Source organism: Podarcis erhardii (genome assembly GCF_964252035.2).
Source record: "Podarcis erhardii genome assembly, chromosome: 15".
NCBI classification, from domain to species: Eukaryota; Metazoa; Chordata; class Lepidosauria; order Squamata; family Lacertidae; genus Podarcis; species Podarcis erhardii.
Window position 1 is genome coordinate 18,043,224 of NC_138505.1, and position 20,928 is coordinate 18,064,151.

At 47.1% G+C, this 20,928-nt stretch overlaps 1 protein-coding gene across 4 annotated transcripts in view; it reads right to left on the reverse strand.

Annotated features, from left to right (window-relative positions):
* Positions 1 to 13,108: 13,108 nt before the first annotated feature.
* Positions 13,109 to 20,928, reverse strand: part of IQGAP3 (IQ motif containing GTPase activating protein 3) — a 51,505-nt gene continuing 43,685 nt past the window's right edge. For all 4 annotated transcript variants that reach the window (XM_081841699.1, XM_081841698.1, XM_081841701.1 and 1 more), the window contains 8 exons: positions 19,705 to 19,807; positions 18,812 to 18,962; positions 18,348 to 18,435; positions 17,762 to 17,974; positions 16,564 to 16,730; positions 15,361 to 15,453; positions 14,771 to 14,879; positions 13,109 to 14,377 (listed from right to left, as the gene is read on the reverse strand). In XM_081841699.1, coding sequence (XP_081697825.1) covers positions 14,264 to 14,377; positions 14,771 to 14,879; positions 15,361 to 15,453; positions 16,564 to 16,730; positions 17,762 to 17,974; positions 18,348 to 18,435; positions 18,812 to 18,962; positions 19,705 to 19,807 — 1,038 coding nt within the window. In that variant the 3' untranslated portion in view covers positions 13,109 to 14,263. The remainder of the gene's footprint in view (positions 14,378 to 14,770; positions 14,880 to 15,360; positions 15,454 to 16,563; positions 16,731 to 17,761; positions 17,975 to 18,347; positions 18,436 to 18,811; positions 18,963 to 19,704; positions 19,808 to 20,928) is intronic.

Sequence of the window (20,928 nt, forward strand, 5' to 3'; positions counted from 1 at the left end):
CCCACAAAGCCACAGTGGCTGAGCCTCTTCACCGACTCCTTAGCACTAAGACGCCTTGGGCCTGGGGTCATCGGGAGACGGCGGCCTTCAACGCGGTCAAGGCTCTCCTTTCATCAGACAGTGTTCTGGTACAGTACAGTGAATCCAGGCCGCTGATCCTTGCCTGCGACGCCTCACCTTTTGGCATCGGTGCTGTCCTTAGTCACCGTTTTCCAGACGGAAGAGAAGCACCGCTCGCCTACTTTTCCAGGACGCTATCTCCGACGGAACGGAATTACAGCCAGCTCGACAAGGAGGCACTGGCACTTGTGGCTGGAGTGAAGAGGTTCCATGAATACCTCTATGGCAGGACTTTTGACCTCATCACTGACCACAAGCCACTCCTGGGCCTCCTTGCCGGTGATCGTCCAACTCCACCGGTCCTCTCGCCACGCATGCTGCGATGGACTGTTTTCCTGGCTGCCTACCACTACCGGCTCATCCATCGCCCGGGGAAATCGATGGGCCATGCCGACGCCCTCAGCCGTTGCCCTCTTCCAGCATTTGTGGAAGACCCGGCTCCAGCTTCATCGCTCCTTCTGATTGAGGATCTTCCGGCAGCGCCTGTATTGGCTGCCACTGTGGCCTCCGCGTCTGCCCAGGATCGCACCATCAGCCAGGTGCTCAACTGGGTGTGGAGGGGGTGGCCACAAGGGCCTTTTGCATCAGAGTTCCAGCCCTTCGCAACCAGACAACATGAACTCTCAGCTCATCGCGACTGTCTGCTGTGGGGAGACCGCGTCGTGATTCCCCAGGGACTCCGTCAGCGCGTCCTGAAGGCTCTGCACGTTGGCCACCCGGGAATTGTCAAAATGAAGGCGTTGGCTCGGTGTTACGTCTGGTGGCCTAATATGGACGATGCCATCACTGCCTGGGTGTCCGCCTGTCAAGCGTGCCAAGAGTCGAGGCCTGCACCACCGGCAGCTAAGTGACACACCTGGGAGACGCCAAAGACACCCTGGTCGAGGGTGCACATCGATCTGGCTGGCCCCTTTCACGGCCGGACCTTTATGGTAGTGGTGGACGCCTATTCCAAATGGCTGGAGGTCGCCCTGATGCCCTCCACCACTACCGAAGCTGTCATCCGGGTGCTGCGAGGCCTGTTTGCAACGCATGGGTGTCCTGATGTCCTTGTCTCTGACAACGGACCGCAGTTCACGTCAGGCACGTTTGAGCGGTATCTTTTGGGACTGGGCATCCGCCATGCCCTAACGGCACCCTTTCATCCATCCAGCAACGGGCAAGCGGAAAGAATGGTGCGCTCGGCAAAAGAGGCACTGGCGCGCCTGGACCGGGGAGACTGGCATGAGCGGGTCGCCGAATACTTGTTCGTGCAACACATCACCCTTCATGCGGCCACAGGGCGGAGTCCTGCTGAACTGCTTATGGGCCGCCGCCTCAGGTCACTGCTCGACCGGCTACACCCGGACTTTGCCGTGGCTGAACCCCCAGGCTGTGCCAACGCGCCACGGTCATTTGTCCCAGGAAACCAGGTCTTTGCCCGGAACTATGTGGGGGACATTCCTTGGGTGCCAGCCACAGTAGTGGGAGTCACTGGACCTCGCTTGTACCAGGTGGCACTCGAAGACGGACGCTTGTGGCGACGGCACATAGACCAGCTTAGGCGCAGGGTTGGGGACTTGGACACTACCGAGGTGCCCCCAACTGCGCTTGCGGCTCCAGAAGAGACACGTACAGATGGCGAGGCCCCACCTACACCTCCCTCGCAAACTGCCAGCGTGGAGCCGAACCGAGCTGCTTCAGAGGGTCTGCCAGACTTACCACAGACTCAGACCACTCCACTTGCGGAGGCTCCACCCACAGCAGCGGATCCAGGGGAGTTGGTTCCAACGCCACCTAGGGTCGCACCACAGCCTCAGCAAGAACTGTGTGGCCCTCCGGACTTGGCTACCAGTCCCCGGTGGTCTGGCAGAGTTCACAAGCGCCCAACTTATTTAAAGGACTATGTTGTTGGACAGGTATCACTGTTGGTCTAAGTATGGGAAATGTAACCGATATGCTTTTGTGCCTAATTGAACCATTACGCATAGTGCTGTATATAAGGAAACCATTACGATTGTAACTAACGCCTTATCTTGGTGGGGAGGGGTGTTATGTAGTGAAGTTTCACCCTGGGCCAGCAGGGGGATACTGTATATAGTTTTCACTCAGGTCTGTCGATAGTTTTCACTCAGGTCCGCGTCAGTTATTTTAGGCGGGAACTCTGGGCTGTTGTTGCTACAATGTTGACAGCCGGCTGAGCTGTTTGCAGTCAGTTCTATTCCAGCTTACGAAATAAAGTGCTACTTGGAGAAATTGCTGTGTCGTCTGCTATGTAAGCTCCTTTGAACTGAGGGAGAGAGGTGAGGCGTGTGAATGTTTTAAATAAATGCAGCCTACATTTTGAGAGGGAGAGAGAAAATATCTGAATTGAGTGCTATTGCAAAGATTTGTGAATGGTTGGAAGGGCAATGTGAGGCGGGACAGGGTGAGGCGTGGGGAGACCTTCCAGAGGGGAGGCTAGGCCCAGGATAAAGTATTAGAACAGGCAAAGGCCTGAGAGAACACCACAAATGTTTAAAGTAAATGCTGTTATGTGCTCCCCACTTCCGTCGTGAGTTCCTAGGGCAGCACCAAAGAGCCCAAGAACAGAAGGAGAGTCTGGCTGGATCAGGCCAAAGTCCTGTCTGGTCCAGCATCCAGATTTTCACAAGGACATCCCCCCCCCCTCTCACACACACTTCTCCAAGCACTTTAATGGGTATCTCACTCATGTTTTAATATCTCGGAAACGTTGAATTACGCACATTATGTTGCTGTATATTTCTGAGGCCAGAGATCTAAGAGTTCCCATGGCCTAGTCCTACAGCAGTCTGTTTTGAATTCCAGTATGGCGATACTGGATGTGGGTGGCACCGTGGTCTAAACCACAGAGCCTAGGGCTTGCTGATCAGAAGGTTGGCGGTTCGAATCCCCGCAACGGGGTGAGCTCCCGTTGCTCGGTCCCAGCTCCTGCTCACCTAGCAGTTCGAAAGCACGTCAAAGTGCAAGTAGATAAATAGGTACCGCTCCGGCGGGAAGGTAAACGGCTTTCCGTGTGCTGCTCTGGTTCGCCAGAGGTGGCTTTGTCATGCTGGCCACATGACCTGGAAGCTGGAAGGAAGATGGAATTATTAGAGTAAGGAAATAATGCTGGACAGGCACTAGAGAAACATACTCTGAATAGGGTTTAAATAATCCTAAACCAATGCCTGCAGTTAGTATATTCTGAATCTTACTTCTTCTTTTTTTTTAATGTGTAACATGCATTGTAACAAACAGTATTGATATTTTTGTTTGTTCTTTTTTCCTTCCTCCTTTTATTTTTTGGCGACAGGGGCTCAGTTGTTTGTGTGAAGGTTAAAAATTATGGAAAATCTTCACAGGCAAAAACATCTAAGTGGGATTTTCAAAACAACCTGTATAAGTAATGGTACATTTTGTACAACCCAAGCTGCCTGATAAAGGGTGAGGAACCCAGAATGGGTGGGGCCAAAAATGCCCCTGCGCAGGGCCATATTCTTTCACACCCATTCCCCACTCCAGCTGTGACCCCCCAAAAAACAAAATACCCCCCAACTAGAGTTAGGCTTTAAAAAAAAGCCTTTTATTGATGTCAATACACAGGACACTGCAGATGCAAAGTAATATTGAACACTCAGATGAGGGTAGTGCTGCAGTTGTTTAGATAGATAGACAGACCCCCCCCCCCAATATATACCATATTTTTCGCCCTATAGGATGCACTTTTTCCCCTCCAAAAATGAAGGGGAAGTGTGTGTGCGTCCTATGGGGCGAATGCAGGCTTTTGCTGAAGCCTGGAGAGCGAGAGGGGTCGGTGCGCACCGACCCCTCTCGCTCTCCAGCCTTCAGGAAGCTCTCCGCAAGCCTTGGGAGCTCCGCGGGAGTTCCCGTCGGGCTCCCAAGGCTTGCGGATAGCAGCTTGCATCCCGAAGCCTGGGGCGCGCTGCACAGCGTGCCCCAGGCTTCGTGCAGATATCGGGCAGCCCCACAAGCTCGGGGGACAGCGGGGAGGCGCAGCGCGCTTCTCCCCAGCGCCAGCCCCACAAGCTCGGGGGACAGCGGGGAGGCGGAGCGCCGCCATCCCGCTGTTCCCCGACTTGGTTTGGATTCCCCGACCTGGTTTTGGGGGGGAAATAAAGGGAAAAAAATTTCCTTTATTTCCCCCCAAAAAACTAGGTGCGCCCTATGGGCCGGTGTGCCCTATGGGGCGAAAAATACGGTACATGCCCACCTTCCTCAGCTCACCTGCAAAGATACATAAACACCACATTCACCAACCTGGTGTTCTCCAGATGTTTGGATTACAACGGAACCATAAATGGCCGTAACCCCGCCGAAGGATCCGGCTGGTGAAGGGTGGGCAATAAAATTATTTAATGAATACATAACAATAATCAGTAATGATATGGCTGTGCTGGCTGTGGCTGATGGGAGTTTTAGCCCAAAACACCTGGGCACCAGGTTGGGCAAGGCTATCTCTACCCTCTACCTCTACCCACTGGTTGGCCCCAGAGGGAAGCTTGAATGTGGAGCAAGTCCCCCTGCTTAGCGCTTTCCCTGTGTCCTCCCAACTCCCCCCCCCCACTGTGGCCAGAGGGCCAGCTTAAATGTAGGAGGGCACTGGAGAGTTACAGGCCTTGGGCCGGCTGCCGCTATCCCGTGGGTGGGAGCTGACTCCTTCTCTCCGCCGCCTCCCCTTTCGCCCCCCCCACTTCAAAAAAATATTCTCGCTTCTCCCCCGTGTTTGCTAACGTGACCCTTTATTAAACTCCGCCAGCTCTGCATCGCCGCGGTTGCCAAGGTGACATGTCGTCACCTTGGCAACCATGACAACCTTATGTTCATTAATTTTAAGAAGGTTCGCCATCTAACAAATGAAATTCTTCTAGGCACTGGTGTTGAGGGGCTGAAGGAGAAGCCAGACAGCCCCCGGTAATTATTGTGGGAGCGGAAGGGGTCTCACATGGCAGACGCAACTTCTTCTTGCAGTCAGAATGATGCTCACTAAGTTCTTTTTCTTTCAGGCAATACAGAACTTGCATTGGTATCTATACATGCCAGGGATGTGGAACCTGTGGCCTTCCAGATGTTGTTGGGACTACAACTCCCATCAGCCCCGGCCAACATGGCCAATGGTCAGGCCCCAGCCATTGGCCGTGGAGGAAGAGGCTGATGGGAGTTGCAGTTCAGCAACATCTGCAGGGCCACAGGCGCCCCATCCCTGACGCAGGCATTGCAGCGTAAGAAGCTACCTTATTAAACCAAGTCAGACCATTGGCCCATCTGGTTCAGTATTGTCCACAGTGATTGGCTGCAGCTTTCTGGGGTTTTCAGCCAGGTGTGTGTGTGTCTCTCCCAGCCTTACCTGGAGAGGCCATTGAAGATCAAAGCAACACTCAACTGCAGCCTTACCCTCAGAGGACCTTGCCCTCCTTTGGGTCTAAATATGGGGAATGTCAACCCCATTTCACATTCATTTTAATATGAGCACTAATACTTAAGCTTGTTTTGAACCAGATTTAAAAACAAGAGAGTAGAAGCTAAGAACAGAATTCTTGGGTCCTTCACAAAATAACGATCCCAACATTTGGGAAGTCGGTTCTTTGGGGAAAGCTGTGACAGGTAAACAGGTATCACTGAGGGATGGAGGAGATTTTCCTTTGGCTCACATTTTACATTCAACTCACCTGATCCACATCTCCTGGACTAACTGATGGGTCAGATCATAATAATCCTTCAGATTTTGCAATTCAGATTTTGCAGATCATAATAATCCTTCAGATTTTGCAATCCTTCAGATTTTGCAGTGCAGTTCCAGGTTCAAAAAAACATACCAAAGCACATTAAAAGATATATATTATCCTAAAAATGCATATTTAGAAATGCATGCCTTGAGATAAAATATGTATTTAAGTATATAATTTAAAGAGTATGTAAGGCCTGGTGGGAGCATAACGGCTCACTCAGCCCTTGGCTGATTTCTGGACAGCCAGGAAAGTATTTGAATGCAGAGTCCAGTTTTAGCAAGACACCAACATTGGGGGGGGGGCGGTTACATACCACCCAAAATAGGACAAAAGATGTGAGTCCTGAGGGCTAGATAGAGAGGGCTTGGACCTGCGTTTCGCCTCCCTTGTTTATATTTTATATATAAATATCAATTTTAATATAAATATCAATAATCTTCCCTGCCCCAAAGCAGCTGACAGGAGCCCCAAAGGGTGTGGAAAGACTCATTCTTTCTCAGTTGACTCAACAAGACGGTGCTGCGTTAGTCTGGATTTAAAGCAATGCAAATGTGCTTTGAATCAGCTCATGCCCCAATTGCAACAGCGAAGCCAGAGAAAAAGGAAGGAAAAACTAGGCCAAGCTTAACATCTAACTGCTGGAGAAGAGAAGTTGGGGCGGGTGTGTGTGTGTGTGCGGGTGGAAAGAGGGGATGGGAATCTGCAGCGCAGACTCAGAATGATCAGAGGACACATCTCCAAGGACTAGAGATCCGTGAAGGAGAAATGAAGGGCGAGGAGGCAGGAGGAGGGCATGAAGGGCAAAGAGGAAAGGCAGCCACCCTGGGCCCTGCCAGGCAGAGAAACAGCTCCCACGTTTGCCTCTGGCCAAGGAGTGCCTGAAACCATTTTAGACACCTCAAGGGAGGAAAATACCCCAGGAGGACTGTGGCCGAGGCCTGGCTTCTGCCCTCTGCACGTTGATGGACGCTAAGTGTTTGGGCAGGACGGAGATCCTCTGTGCCCTTCAGGGTTCTGGTGACCTAAGCTAGAATGGCTCCATGGAGTCACAGAGGTGGAAGGTCTCTCCAAGGCCGTTAGTGCAACCCTCTGCTGATGCAGGAAGGCGCCTCCTGCACCATCCCCAATAGGTGGCTATGAAGGCTTCAAGCTTAACAAAGGAGAGAGCAGACTGCTTCCCTGTCCTAACTGCTCATATCGTCAGGAGGTCCAGCCTAACGTTTAGTGCAGAAACAGGCAGCCATTTTGAGCTTGAGGAGCACATTTCCTTTCAGGTGGCCTTCTGGGTTACATGGCCAAAGAGGCCAGAGGCAAAAGCGGGAGCAGCAGCAAATTTTTGACCTTGGTGCGATAAGCTAGTTTCCACACACACACACACACACACACACACACACACCCCTCACTGTCCGCCATCCAGGTAATCATGGGGCATCATCCGAATTCAGGGCACATTCTGGCCAGGCCAGCACATTCAAGGAGGTTAGGAAGTAGAGTTGGCATGGGATACGGCCTGTGATGGAGGAGGAGGAGCTACCCATGGAGAATTCTGGGGGCCAGATTGAGAAGCCTGAAGGGCCACATTTACCACTCCCCGGGGATGAGGTTCCTCATCCCTGGTGTATTTCTTACAAAGGGAGGCCCCTTGCTATAAGGGGGTGAATCTATGTAATAAAGGCCTCCACATTGCCGTCCTATTTATTTCTCTATTTAGGTCCCCTTAGTGACACATAATATGTTTCCCCCCTCATGTCTTCCAAGGAGCACAGCGAGACAGCAGTGATGTCCTCCTTTTGTCTCACAACAAGCATGTAAGGGAGGCTAGGCTGAATGGCCCATCCCCTTCATGGATGGACGGGGGATTTGATGTTAGGTAGTCCTGGTCTGACACCCCACCCACCATCTCTCATGAGAAACTTTTTCTCACACATGCGCATATGGATTTAAAAGCAGGGGTGGCTAACCTGTGGCCCCTTCAGCTATTATTGTTGGACTCCAGCTACCTTCATCCCTGACCATTGAACATGCTGGCTGGGGCTGATGGGAGTTGGAGTCCAATGACATCTGGAGGGCACTGTGTTGTCTAGCCTTGGTTTAAAGCACAGTTACATATCCTTAATTCAAAACATCTATTTTAATCATCAGCTCCCTTTCCACCCATTACCTCCCCTCCCCCCTCCCCGCCTGCCCGCCCGCCTGATCTCCTGGCTTGTCTCCCTTAGAATTTCCATAGCAACAGGAGAAAACACACAAACGCAACAGCAACAACACAGTGCAGACAGTTGGCAAAACATTCGATTCCCTGCTTTCATGCGAACCCGCTTCCCAAAAGGAGGCTGCCGCCGCCACCACAATCACCACCATCATGAGGAAACAGCATCACAAACAAAACATCCCCATTGGATGTGATGATGGCCACCAACTTGGATGGCCTTAAAAGAGGGTTAGAGAAATTCACAGAGAAGGAGAAGGCTATCAATGGCTACTTGCCAGGTTGGCTATGCATTGCCTTGAGTGGATTTTCCCACCTGCATCCAGTTGGCCACTGTGGGAGGCTAGACAGGCCTACCTTGTTCAGATACAACCAAAAATGATGTGGGGAAAGTGGATAGGCAAAAGATTCCACCCCTTGGACATCCAAGGAAGCAGAGTGTTGGAAGACTCAGGACAGATAAAAGGAAGGACGTCTTCACCCAGTGCATAGATGAAACTCCTTTCCACAGGAGGCAGTGATAGTCGCCAACATGGATGGCTTTAAAAGAGTATTGGACAAATTCATGGGGGACAGGGCTATCAGTGTTTACGGAGCCATGATGGCTATGCTTTGCCTCCATGGTCGGAAGCAGAATTATCATTGTTGTTGTAATTAAATGTGTTTATGTACCGTTTTTCATTAGAAGTGACCCTCAAAGCAGATTACATTAAAAATATATACATTTTTTTACCAATGACAGAACATAATTACAATAGTAAACTTTTCATATTATCCATGAAATAATAAAAGCACAAAAACCAGCACTATAGGAACACAGGGAGTTGCCATATACCAAGTCAAACCATCTAGCTCTGTATTGTATGGCTCTCTAGGATTTAAGGTAGAAGTTTCTCTCAACCCTTCCTGGAGATGTCAGGGATTGAATGTGGAACGTTCACCACTGAGCTATGGCTCTTTCCCAAACAAAACCGTAAACCAAAACAGGTTCAAGGCTCCAAAACAGACTTTGAATGCCAGTCACTGAGAATCGCAAGTGAGGATAGTTGTTGTTGAGCTACAATTCCTATGAAGTTCCCCATGAAGAGGGATTGGACTGTTAAGCCACTCTGGGAATTGTAGTTCTGTGAGGGGAATAGGGGCCTCCTCTCAGTACCCTTAACAAATTACTGCTCCCCAAATTTTTTTTGGGGGGGGGAGCCATGACTGTTTAAAATAGCATCATGGCACTTTATTGGTGGCCTTAGCCACGAAGAAACACCCGCCCTCTGGCACACCTTGAACTTTTGACAGCATTTCAAGGGATCCCCAAATAACACAATATTGGTGGAACACAGTTTTCATTATTTATTTTAAATAAAACTGCACTATTTCACTTGAAAATATGGATGGATTGAAACAATAAGCTCACACAAACTCGTTTCAAAACACCTGTTCATTCACCTGGCCATGTGGGTTGTCTCTCTCCTCCCCAACCCCACACTCCCCCCCTCCCCCGCATATCCTATATTTCTGATTCCATTCCATCCCCAATCTGTCAGTTCACTTAACATACTTTATGCTCACACAGACAATTATGATAAATAATGAGACAAGATGGGGGGAGGGAGTCAGGCAGGGCAACCATGGAAGAGGAACACGGTTGCTAAGGGGTTGCGTGGCAACTGGGGAAGTGTATGTCTCTCTTGTTTGGTGAGATGTCTCTGGATGGGATGACTGGGAGGGTGGCGAAAGGGCCACCTCAGGAGGGCAGGAAGCTGAGTTAGCAATACGATCCAGTTGGTGGTTTCTAAACATGGGACCACACCACTAATTTCAGACGTTTCCAAAAGTGCAAACTGGGGAGTGGACAGTGGTCAGGAAGGTAAGAAGTGGATCGCAGCAGGAGCCATGGAAAACAACCACGGCATGTAGGAAGGAGCGTGACAGGGTACATGGTAGGGATAAAGCAGAGCTTAGCGCAGGAGGCACATCCAATCTGCCATCTTGCAAAATCCACAGGTGGGCAACACCTTTGTTTCAGGGATGGAGAACCTGGTGTCCTCCAGCCGTTGCTGGACTGCTGCTCCCATAACTCCTGACCGCTTGCCATGCTAGCAGGAAACTGGAGTCCAAGAACATCTGGAGAACACGAGTGTGGCAAAAAACAGCACAAAATGCCAGCAGCAGAAGATTCAGCACTGTCTCTCCTCAGACCAGGAAGGGCTGGACTACTGCTCCCATAATTCCTGGCTATTGGCCAGTCTAGCTGAGGCTTATGGGAGCTGAAGTCCAACGAGGGCATCAGGTTTCCCCAACCCTGTAGCTGGGGAAGAAACTGCTTCCTAAGGATAATAAGTATTATTATTATTTACATTTGTGTACCACCCTTCATCTGAAGATCACAAGGCAGTTCACAACATAAAAATACAAAATAAAATAACAAAATACATAATAAAACAAAAGCATAAGAAACCAATGACCTCCCTTTTTTAAAAGGCCACAGAACATTAATCAGCCACAGAACATTAATCAGCCCAACACCTGGCTGAAGAGGAATGTTTTCACCAGGTGCCTAAAGATATGTAATGAAGGCGCCAGGTGAGCCCCATCAGCACAGCTTCAATGCATCTTTTATCATGTGCAAACAAAAGCGTTATTCATACACACACACACCAAATGTTGTTTTGAAATAGTTTGGGAACAACATATACTAGTGTGGGAATCTGCAAGGCTTCAGGTTACACCAAACTCTTCCTTTTGCCCAGCACAGAGTTCTGGGTACTTGCACTATTGTATCCCAAGAGAGCTGATGGGAGCTGTGGTCCAAAACATTTGGAAGGTGCCAGGTTGGTGAAGGTTGCATTAAGCCATCTTACCCAATTTTGTTGGCTCTTGCTGCCTGCAGCTCTCTGGGGTCTCAGGGGAGAGTAGTTCCCAGCCCTGGCTGTTCATAACCTGGGAAATTCACTATGGACAACCGCTAAGTTACAGGCAAAACCAGCCTCCCCCCAGCGGGGTGCTGGCTGGGGCTGATGGGACCTGTCATCCAGAACATCTGGAAGGCACCCAGCTGGGGGAAGGCTGGACACAGGCTGTGTCTCGAAGCTGCCTTGGGATGCAAACTTTTTTCTAAAATAGGGGTTGAAAAATCCATCACTCACCATCCTCGCCTCTTTCCCGTTTGAAGCAGGGTGCCCTTTTGACCTCCAGCATCAGCTGCCGACTGGGAGAAAACGGATGCCAACCCTGCCAGCGATTACCGGTCCCCTTTGCCTCTGGTTCCCTGGATAATGATGCCACCTAGTGGAACAACCTTCTCTGCAACTCTTATTTGGAACGGGTGTTTTTCCATCTATCTCCTGTGCTTGTAAATAGAGGCCACTTTTCTAAATTAGAGGTGAAACAGAGCCAATTTTCTGTTTTGGCATCGATGAGTTGTGTTTCAACAAAACTGTGTTCTTGCTCATAGGAAACACAGGAGTCAGACTTATACAGAGTCAGACTACTGGGTTTATCTAGCTCAGCATTGTCTGCACTGACTGGCAGCCGCTCTCCAGGGTTCCAAGCAGGGGACATCACCAGTGGGGATTGAGCCTGGGACCTTCTGCACACAAAGCAGATGCTCTGACACGGAGCTATGGCCCTAATGGGTAGGGCTAGGCAGGTCGGGTGGCCCACAAATGGTTACAGATACTACTTGTTTCTCTCCCTTTAAAAGGATTCGATCATTTTCTACACCAAATGACACTTTATCCCAAAGCAAATGCATTTATTTATTTAAGGCATTCATGTACCAGAACGATTAGCATATATAAGTGGTGAATTTAGCATTAGGGGAGAAGTTAAGTGAGTTTTTAAAATGCAAATCTGCATTTCAATCAGTTTACGAAAGTGGCTTTTGTTTGGGTCCCGTCCCCCCATCTAACATCACAGGAATACAGTTACAGATAGGTAGCCGTGTTGGTCTGCCATAGTCAAAACAAAACAAATTCCTTCCAGTAGCACCTTAAAGACCAACTAAGTCAGTTCTTGGTATGAGCTTTCGTGTGCATGCACACTTCTTCAGATACACACTTCTTCAGATACTCTGTGTATCTGAAGAAGTGTGCATGCACACGAAAGCTCATACCAAGAACTGACTTAGTTGGTCTTTAAGGTGCTACTGGAAGGAATTTGTTTTGTTTTGACACAGGAATACAGAAGCAGTTGGAAAGCATGGGATAGAGGTGGGAGGAAAAAATGTTAATTGACTTTAGGTGGCTATGTGAAGCAGTTAAGTCTTTGGTCTAAATTTATCTAGCTCAGTGGTTTCTCTGGGCCACATTTTCAGAATAAAAACTTGCTCATGCCACACCTATTTTTTTATTGATAAGAACAACACTGGAAAACATAACTAGGATTGTCCTCAATATCACTTGATGCTCTTGCTCTCATTTTGAAGAGATATCTATCCATATTCTGCAAATTTTATATATAGATAGATAGATATAGATAGATAGATATATTATACTATACTATTATACTATACCATATTGCACTGAAATGTCTTCATGTTTCTTTGGTTGTCCCTGAATCTTCACACCGCACTTGCCATCCTCTCCTGCCACACTGTTGTATTATGGTATTTTAATATTTTGTTGGAAGCCGCCCAGAGTGGCTGGGGAAGCCTAGCCAGATGAGCGGGGTATAAATAAATTATTATTATTATTATTATTATTATTATTATTATTATTATTAACCACTGATCTAGCTCCATCACTGACTATAATTCCCATCAGCCCCAGCCAGCACAGCTGTAGCTGCTGATGGGCTTTGTAGTCTAAATCACCTGGAATGAAGACATTTGGTGAAGGCTGAACTAAGTAACACTCAAGAGGCAGACTGAACCCTTCATATTCAGAAGGAACCTTTTCACCCTCTGGGGTAAATGCTACCAATAAATAATTGTGGTCCAAAATGGCCATGCCAGCTGGGTTCAATGGGAGTTGTCGTCAGAAGCATCTGGAGGGAACCAGGTTGACAAAGGCTGTCCCAAGCACTCATCTTTGAAACTCTTATGACCCACAAATTAAATACAATTCTATTTATTTATTTTCAAATCCCTTGAATTTATAACTTTTAAAAAAGCCCACTAGACTTCCACTAGTTCAGCAATTACATAAACCAAACCTAAATGCTGCTGAATGGTGGAATATATCTTAAAGCAGCAATAATGATATAACCCAGCAGCTGACAGCATTAATGCAAACTAGATATCATAATTAAACATGCCAGTCAATTCTTGTATTTGCAGAGATCAGGCAGGGGCCCTTAGTTTTCATACAATAGCATTCCAAGCATTATTTTTAAAAATGCACTGATATAAATAACTTTTTTAAAAAAGCACACTGGAATTTTAAAAAAACAACAGTTGAGGGTCTTTGGCATCTCTAATGTTAAGTCTATTGGAACTTATTTTCTGTTGTAGTTGCATCAAAGAAGGAAGTAACACAGACACATATGGAATCAGTAGAAATCAGAGACACAGAAAAACAAAGCAGAATAGGAGTGAAATTTTCCTGGTGTGTAAAATTTCCATCCATCACTAATTGGGGAGTGTCTGGTTGACTCTTCATCAGAGACTGGCTGTTGAAGGATTGCAGAGCATGGTTTTCTCCAATCTGGTGCACTCCAGATGTTTGGGACTATTGATCCCAGCATGCACTGGCTAGGGCCGATGGGAACTGTAGACCAAAACATCTGGAGGGCATCAGGTTGAGGAAGGCTGGCACTGGGCCAGCATAAATATCCCCCTCTCCTCTCTGATAAATCCAGCTTTTGTGACTTTAAAAATACTTGCATCTAGTGACTCTACATGGGGGCCCACATTATTATGGAAGACCCCACTGTACAAGCAAATTCCCAGCACATTGTAAACGATCCCAGAGAGAACAGTTCTAGCTTAGGCGTCTCCCTGAGATGCAAGCATTCTACATGCCAGGATTAAAAGAAAACAAAAATTTGTGCAGAGAAGCATCCAGTCCTGTCTTTCTGAAGTGGCCCATCCCGGATGCAGGTTGACCACCACCCCAGTGAGAGTTAAGCCAGAATCAGGAATTTTGAGTTGATTATCGTGGGCTTGCTTGCGGTTCAACACAAAAGCATTGTGAGCACCACTGTCTCTTTGGTACCATCGAGCCACCCCTAGAAGACATTGGTGCCCATTTGACCCTCAGGCCTTCAGTTATTTCTTGAAAAACTTCTTGTTGAGGAGGAAGATCAGGAGGTTGACGTTGATTCTGGCTTTGTCAAACATTTTCATGATGGCGACACCCTCATACTGGAGCTGGAGGAGGTCCTGAGAAAGAGCAGGTAAGGAGAGAGGATAGTCAGCTGCATTTAAGTATGGTAGCGTCTGCACTATGGAACTCCCTGCCTATTGATTCAAGGCAGGCACCTTCACTGTACTCTTTGGCTCTTGCTAAAAAAAATTTTGTTTCAGCAAGCCTACCCAGATGTTGTTGTGTGTTTTAGTCTGTTTTTTGTTTATTTGCTGATTTCAATTTTTAAAAATGTTTAACATGCCTTGAGATTTAGAAGGTGATTAATAAATTAATTACAGTAGCAATAAAGCATACCACCTTGAGCTCCTTGGAAATAAACATAAGAATGGAACTGCCCTCGTGGACCTAGAATTGCACACTGGCAATGCTATAATTTGAGCACAAGGACAGCTCTGCCAGCTCCTTACCTGGTAGTGGAGCTGAAACTTCTCCATGTCAACTCCCATAAATTTTGCCTTCACCTGGAACTTGCCAGCTTCACCGCAAGGGATTATTTCAAATATCACATTCCTGAGTCTGGGAAAAGAGGGAGGAGGGGGGAAAATGATGGCAATTTTAAAACCATAGGGGAGAAAGAGGGCTACTGGAGGTCAGGATCCTGGGATACTTCTTGGTACCAGGTGACAGCATGGAATGGTGGCTAGTGGTTTGGCTTTTGGCAGTGAACAAACCAAACTCAGCCACCAAATGCACTTGGGACAGGTATTCCTGTCTCCACTGACAGGTAGTGGCTCTTGTGAGGGGGGATTTCCAGAGAGGGAAGCCAGGAATTGAACCTGTGAGACTCTGCATGCACAACACATGCTCTGCCACTGAGCTAAAGCCGGTTCGACTTTAGGTGGCTTATACTAGCAGACCACACAAACAAGCTGGCAACCAATTTCAAGAACCAACACTCTGGGGAGAGGCTAAAATTACCAAAGCCACAGAGCATGGAGAGAGGAGCTGTAGTTTCCATTGGATGGAACTGGAGAAGGCAGGAGGCACCTGGACTTACTGGCTGGCTGGCAGGTCTTCAATCTCCAGCAAAACACCTTTCTCAAAGAGGCGGGCTGCTGTGTAATGCAAGGTTGCCTGTTTCTTGCTGGGTCTGTAAAAGAAAGGGCTATGAATGGTGTTTGTAGACAGAGCCTTTTTAACAACCCTAATGGTCACTTCTGACTCTGCCCATCTACTTGCCCCCTTTACTGAACACAAGCCGAGCCAGAGGATGCCTCAGCTGTTGGTGTAGCCCAGGGCTGGCTAGTCCTTTTAGGCCAGACGGTCACCCGCACCCTTGGCCAACCCCTGGGGGGAGGTTCATGCAGGCCATCCCCCCACCCTCACACACACTCTTTTTCACATTTACAGGATTATAAAATTATAAAAAGCATACGATAAAAGCAGAAGTAAAAATATACGAAGAAAACTCTTTGGCAAGGATATACAGTCGGACCTTGGATCTCAACGCCTTGGCTTCCAAACAAATCGGCTTCTGAACGATTGAAACATGGAAGTGAGTGTTCTGGTTTTCGAATGATTTTCGAAGCCGAACGTCCGACGCAGCTTCTGATTGGCTGCAGGACGCTCCTGCAGCAAATCGGAAGCCACGCCTTGGTTTTCAAATGGTATCGGGGGTTGAACGGACTCCCGGAATGCATTCTGTTAGAGAACCAAGGTACGACTGTATACAGCAGAGGGAGGGGGAAAGTAACTTCAGGCCAAGTGCCACAATTGGCCCTCCAAACAGCTCTATCCAGCCCTAAGGATTCTCTCCAGCTACACCCCCACGCCAAACTCGCCCTGCTTTGAGCCCTCCCCTCAAGTGCTTTGGCCTGGCCAGAATGTATGAGTGTAGGTAGCATGAACAACTGAATTCAGATGGAAGTGAGATTTATTCATTTCATTTTATTGATTAAATTTATATTGTGCCCTTCATCAGAAGATCTCGGGGATTTTCACAGAATTAAAAAAAAAAAGATGATAGAAAATGAAGGTGCCACGGACAGAGTGGTAATTACCTAAAAGCAAAATCCTTAAGGAAGCCCCATTGCAGTAATCCAACATGGAGGTTACCAGGGCATAGATACCCTTGGCCACACCACATTTTGCCAGGGACCTGATGCAAGCGGAGAACAAGCCCTGAGCTATAGCCCACACACACACACAATTTCTGGCTCAGGTGCATCAGTAACAAGCCTGAGATTAATACCAGGCTTACTTGTTTCTAGCTGCCAGGTTGTCCAGACACGCCCGGATGTACTGGTTGTAGTAGTCGACCTGCTCCTCAAAAAACATCCTCTTGGCGCTGAGGCTGTGCAGAGTCTGGCGCAGCTTGGACAGCTCCGTCTTGCGCTGTTGTCGGTACTTCCTCTGGTTGCGGATGTCCTATGGGCGAGAAGGGCAGGGTATGTGCAAAGGAGATTTGGCCCAGCGTAAGCTGAGACCATTGGAAGCATACAGAGCAATTATCTCTCCCCTCCTTGTTATGCTGCATTCATTTTCCTCCCAGTTCTGTTCCTTAATCTTCTTTGCTGTCCTTACTGGGGTTATTGTTATTTTATAGCTGCCTTTGAAGTAGTCAGTCCATTGGCCCTTCTAGCTCAGTACTGTCTACACTGGCTGGCAGCAGCTCTCCAGGGTTTCAGGCAGGGAGTATTTCCAAGCAGTGTTAGAAACTGAGATATGAAATCTAGGAACTAAATGGCACCTAAAGCCTAGGTTATGGGCGCTGCAATGAACTGCAGCTGAAATCTTATGTTCACTTTTCACATGGTTTATCTGAAGACTGCAAAAAACAAAGCCATACTTCCCCTGCCTGCCCCCTAATAGTCTTACAAGGGGCCCTCCTCTAGTCTTCAGAGACTGGCTGGAAGTGGGGAGGCAGAAAAAGGTCCTCCTTTTCTTCCAGCAGTGCCAAGTTTTAATCTGAAATCTTAGGCTCAGTACTGTGCCCAGAGCTCAGAAATGGCTTGTGCTAATAAAATTCCCTGTCGCAAAACGCGCCTAGAACAATGGGAATTCCGAACGCTGTTTCCAAGTCTCACTTGGACATGCTGCCGGAAATTGAACCTGGGACTTTCAGCAATAAAAGTAGATGTTTGCCCACCAAGCCAAAGCCCAAAGTGGACAGTCCTGCTTTGTTGGCTAGAAAGAGATCTTATGAGCACCCTCCAGATGGTTTGGACTACAACTCCCATCAGCCACAGCATTATACGGCTGTGACGACAGGGGCTGATGGGACTTGCAGTCCCAAACAACTTGAGGGTACCAGGTAGGTGAAGGCAGATAGATAGCTATAGATCCATCCCAGCAATAAAAAATATTTTGCCCTTTGTAATGCATGGTACATCTTCTCCATTCACTGCTAATTGTCTCGTTCTTCCCTTGAGATTTCTCAGGCACAGAGCCCTGCATACCTTGGCCATCTCATTGATGATGTCCTGGTACTGGTTGACAGAGTCCACCATGCCCAGGCTCTCAAGACGCCGCAGATTCTTGAGGACGATCCGCTGCTTCTCTGCTATTGAGAGGTGGCTGTTACTGACCAGAGTGTGGTTGCATCTCAACTTGTCTGGGGCTTGGGTGTTGCATAAGGCCCTTCTCTTCATAAGGTGGTGGTGGAGAGCTTCCTGGAGCGAAAGAGAAGACTGGCTCATGCTTTTCTACTTACGCTAAAGGGAAAATATTTCACAGTAGGTGGGGAGGGAGAGTGGTGCCTTGCCGATGTCCTGCATGATGGGTTTTATTAGCTTTAAAGCTGCATCGATGGCCAATCATTACATGCTGAATTTCACTTACTAAGAGTGAGAAATGGTCTCATGATCATTCAGATAGCCTGGTACAAAAACAGTTTTTTCTCCCCAATTGCATACACTCAGGATTTACTTGCAAGTATTTATCCATCTAGAAATTGACTTTGTTTTTAACAACTTAAAAACCTTTCGGCTGTGCCTTCCATTTTCTGCAATACACACAGGCACCTATGTTGAAGAATGGACTTACCTGATCCTCTGATGCCTTCGTCTGCAGTATCTCCACAAGAGAATCGCCTGGTTGGAACTGGATGACATCGACCAGCATCTGCTTAGTGCTTTAAAAGATAGAAGAAGATAGTGATCCAGTTTGCTTGTAATTTTCTGCCAGTTACAAAAATGATAGTGATGCACTCTGCCCTGTCTCTGACATTATTTAATATTTGAAAGGTTTCAGGTCTTTAAATGTGGGCGTGTCCATTGTTTACTCGTGTCACTTTCTTCGTGGTTATTATTCATTGCAATTCTAACTATTCTTCCTGTATGAGCCCAGAATGGTTATGCACCATCATACTTTTCATACTTTTGCTATAATTGATACACCTAAAACTACATCTTTAAGATATAGAAACATCCTCATGTTGCTGAGTCCTCAGATAGCATTCGTATCCCAAAAGCCAGGGTAGGCCTGTTACGATGCAGTCATCCACCCACCTCAACAACAAGCTTTCTGTATCCTTTCCCCCCTCAATATTGGCCTCCGCCACATCAAATTTGTTGCCAAGGATGAGTGAAATTTCCGTCTTGGCGAGCTGAGTCAGTGTTTGCTCCGAAGTCCCATTGGCTCCATTTCCCACACTGTCGCCTGCAGATAATAAAACAAACATCAATAATATAAAATAAGAAAAATTAGAAGCACCACCGGCTATCTCAGCTTCAGATTAAACCTCGGCGTCTCCAAAACAATTCATAGCAATATAATCTAACTCTTTCCTTCTCGTCTTTTTTTGCTGCCAGTGCAAAAAAGAGCCACTTTTTGTATCACGAAGCCACTCGTGTCACTCAAAAGAAATTTGATTGTTTCTACCAAGGCATTCCTGCTTCAGTTTGTCAGCAAAGGTTTCAGAAATCTCTCTTGGATTCCCATATACAGTAAAGGACAGATCAACAGACAGTGAATAGCACATCCACCTGATATTGGCCACAAATACTGCAAAAAAGAAATATTTTTACAAATGAATAGACAGGGGCCTCAATGTTCAGCAAGGGTTGTGGGTAAGCCTGCAGAGGATTGAACTATACTTTATTCTGTTACTTCTCTACCCAGTCCTTATCAGTGATCTCTCCCCCTCCTATCACACGGACTGTGCAAGTAGCACTTCTGTTGCCAATACCCCCACATTCTTAGGAGTGTTAACTGGGTTATGATTCTGGCAACATGCATCTGATGAAGTGGTCTATGATTCATGGAAGTTTATGCCACAATAAATGTGTTAGTCTTCAAGGTCCCACAAGTCACTCTTGTCGCTTTTCCTGCAAGAGAGACTAGCACAACTATCCCTCTGGAAAATGAAATTTGTCAAGTTGAAATTTGTGCTGTGCTTTACCCATTAGAGACTGGATGGTGGGCAAGCCTCCAAGGTCTTCTAGAAGTTTGTGTAGAGGGTCTCGAGGATCAGGAGCCACGGAACGCTGGTGCTCTAGCAGCAACTATCAAAATATTAAAGGCAGAAAGATGGGCAGAGAAAAAAGGCCATAAATGCATTGTTTGTATATTTATGTGCATAAATATCTTAGGCTGCTTTTCTGCCAAAAAGGCATTCAAAGAAACATACAAGGACACCAGAATAAAATAAATGCATCAGAATGCTGAAAGCACCAATCAACCAATATAAATATAAAATGCTATTTTAAAAACAGATGTAAAAATCCAGTTTAAAAAGGGAACAGGAGTTTGAGCAAAAATGGAACAGGGGAAGTGAAAGAAAAATTAATCAAGAATAAGGTAGCCAACTGAACTCATTGCCACAAACTCATTGCCATTTGCTATGACAGCAAATACAAAAGCATCAATGGCACAGTTAATTACTAATATCCACAGAAAATGATAGCTTAGTGTGAACAAGTAAACCTGAAGTATCCCAGAGTGAAGACCACAGCCACATCATTCTTTCCCCAGTGCTGTTGCTACTGGGCTACCGGGCACTAAACCATGGTTTGGTTTAAGGTAACATCTGAACCCAGGATCATGGTTTATGAATGGCAAATCAAGAACAATAAAATTGTGGCTCAGTCGGGTAGCACAGTAGCATCAGAAGCAGGCAGGAGCACTGTTGCCGCGATCTTTACTCCAGAAACCCACAGGTTTGAATGTTCCTTCTAAAGTTCCAGCACTTCTCAACCTTGGGTCCCCAGATGTTTTTGGCCTACAACTCCCATCATCCCTGACCACTGGTCCTGTCAGCTAGGGATCATGGGAGTTGTAGGCCAAAAACATCTGGGGACCCAAGGTTGATAACCACTGTTTGGCTTAGTGTTTTCTGTGAAGCATTTGTTAATAACTTCATTGTGCATAGTTTGGATCAGTGGTTCCCAAAGTAGATAGACAGATAGATAGAGTGGTGAATGGCACTATTTAGCAGGAAGAAACTCCAATAAAAATCCTTATTATTACCTATTTTTACATGGCTGTTTATTTGTATATCTTTTAAAATTTTATATATATGGATGTTTTATGATGGCCTATATTTGTAATGCCTAATAAAGGTTTGGCTAAGTAAGTAAGTAAGTAAGTAAGTAAGTAAGTAAGTAAGTATAATTTCACCCCCTCA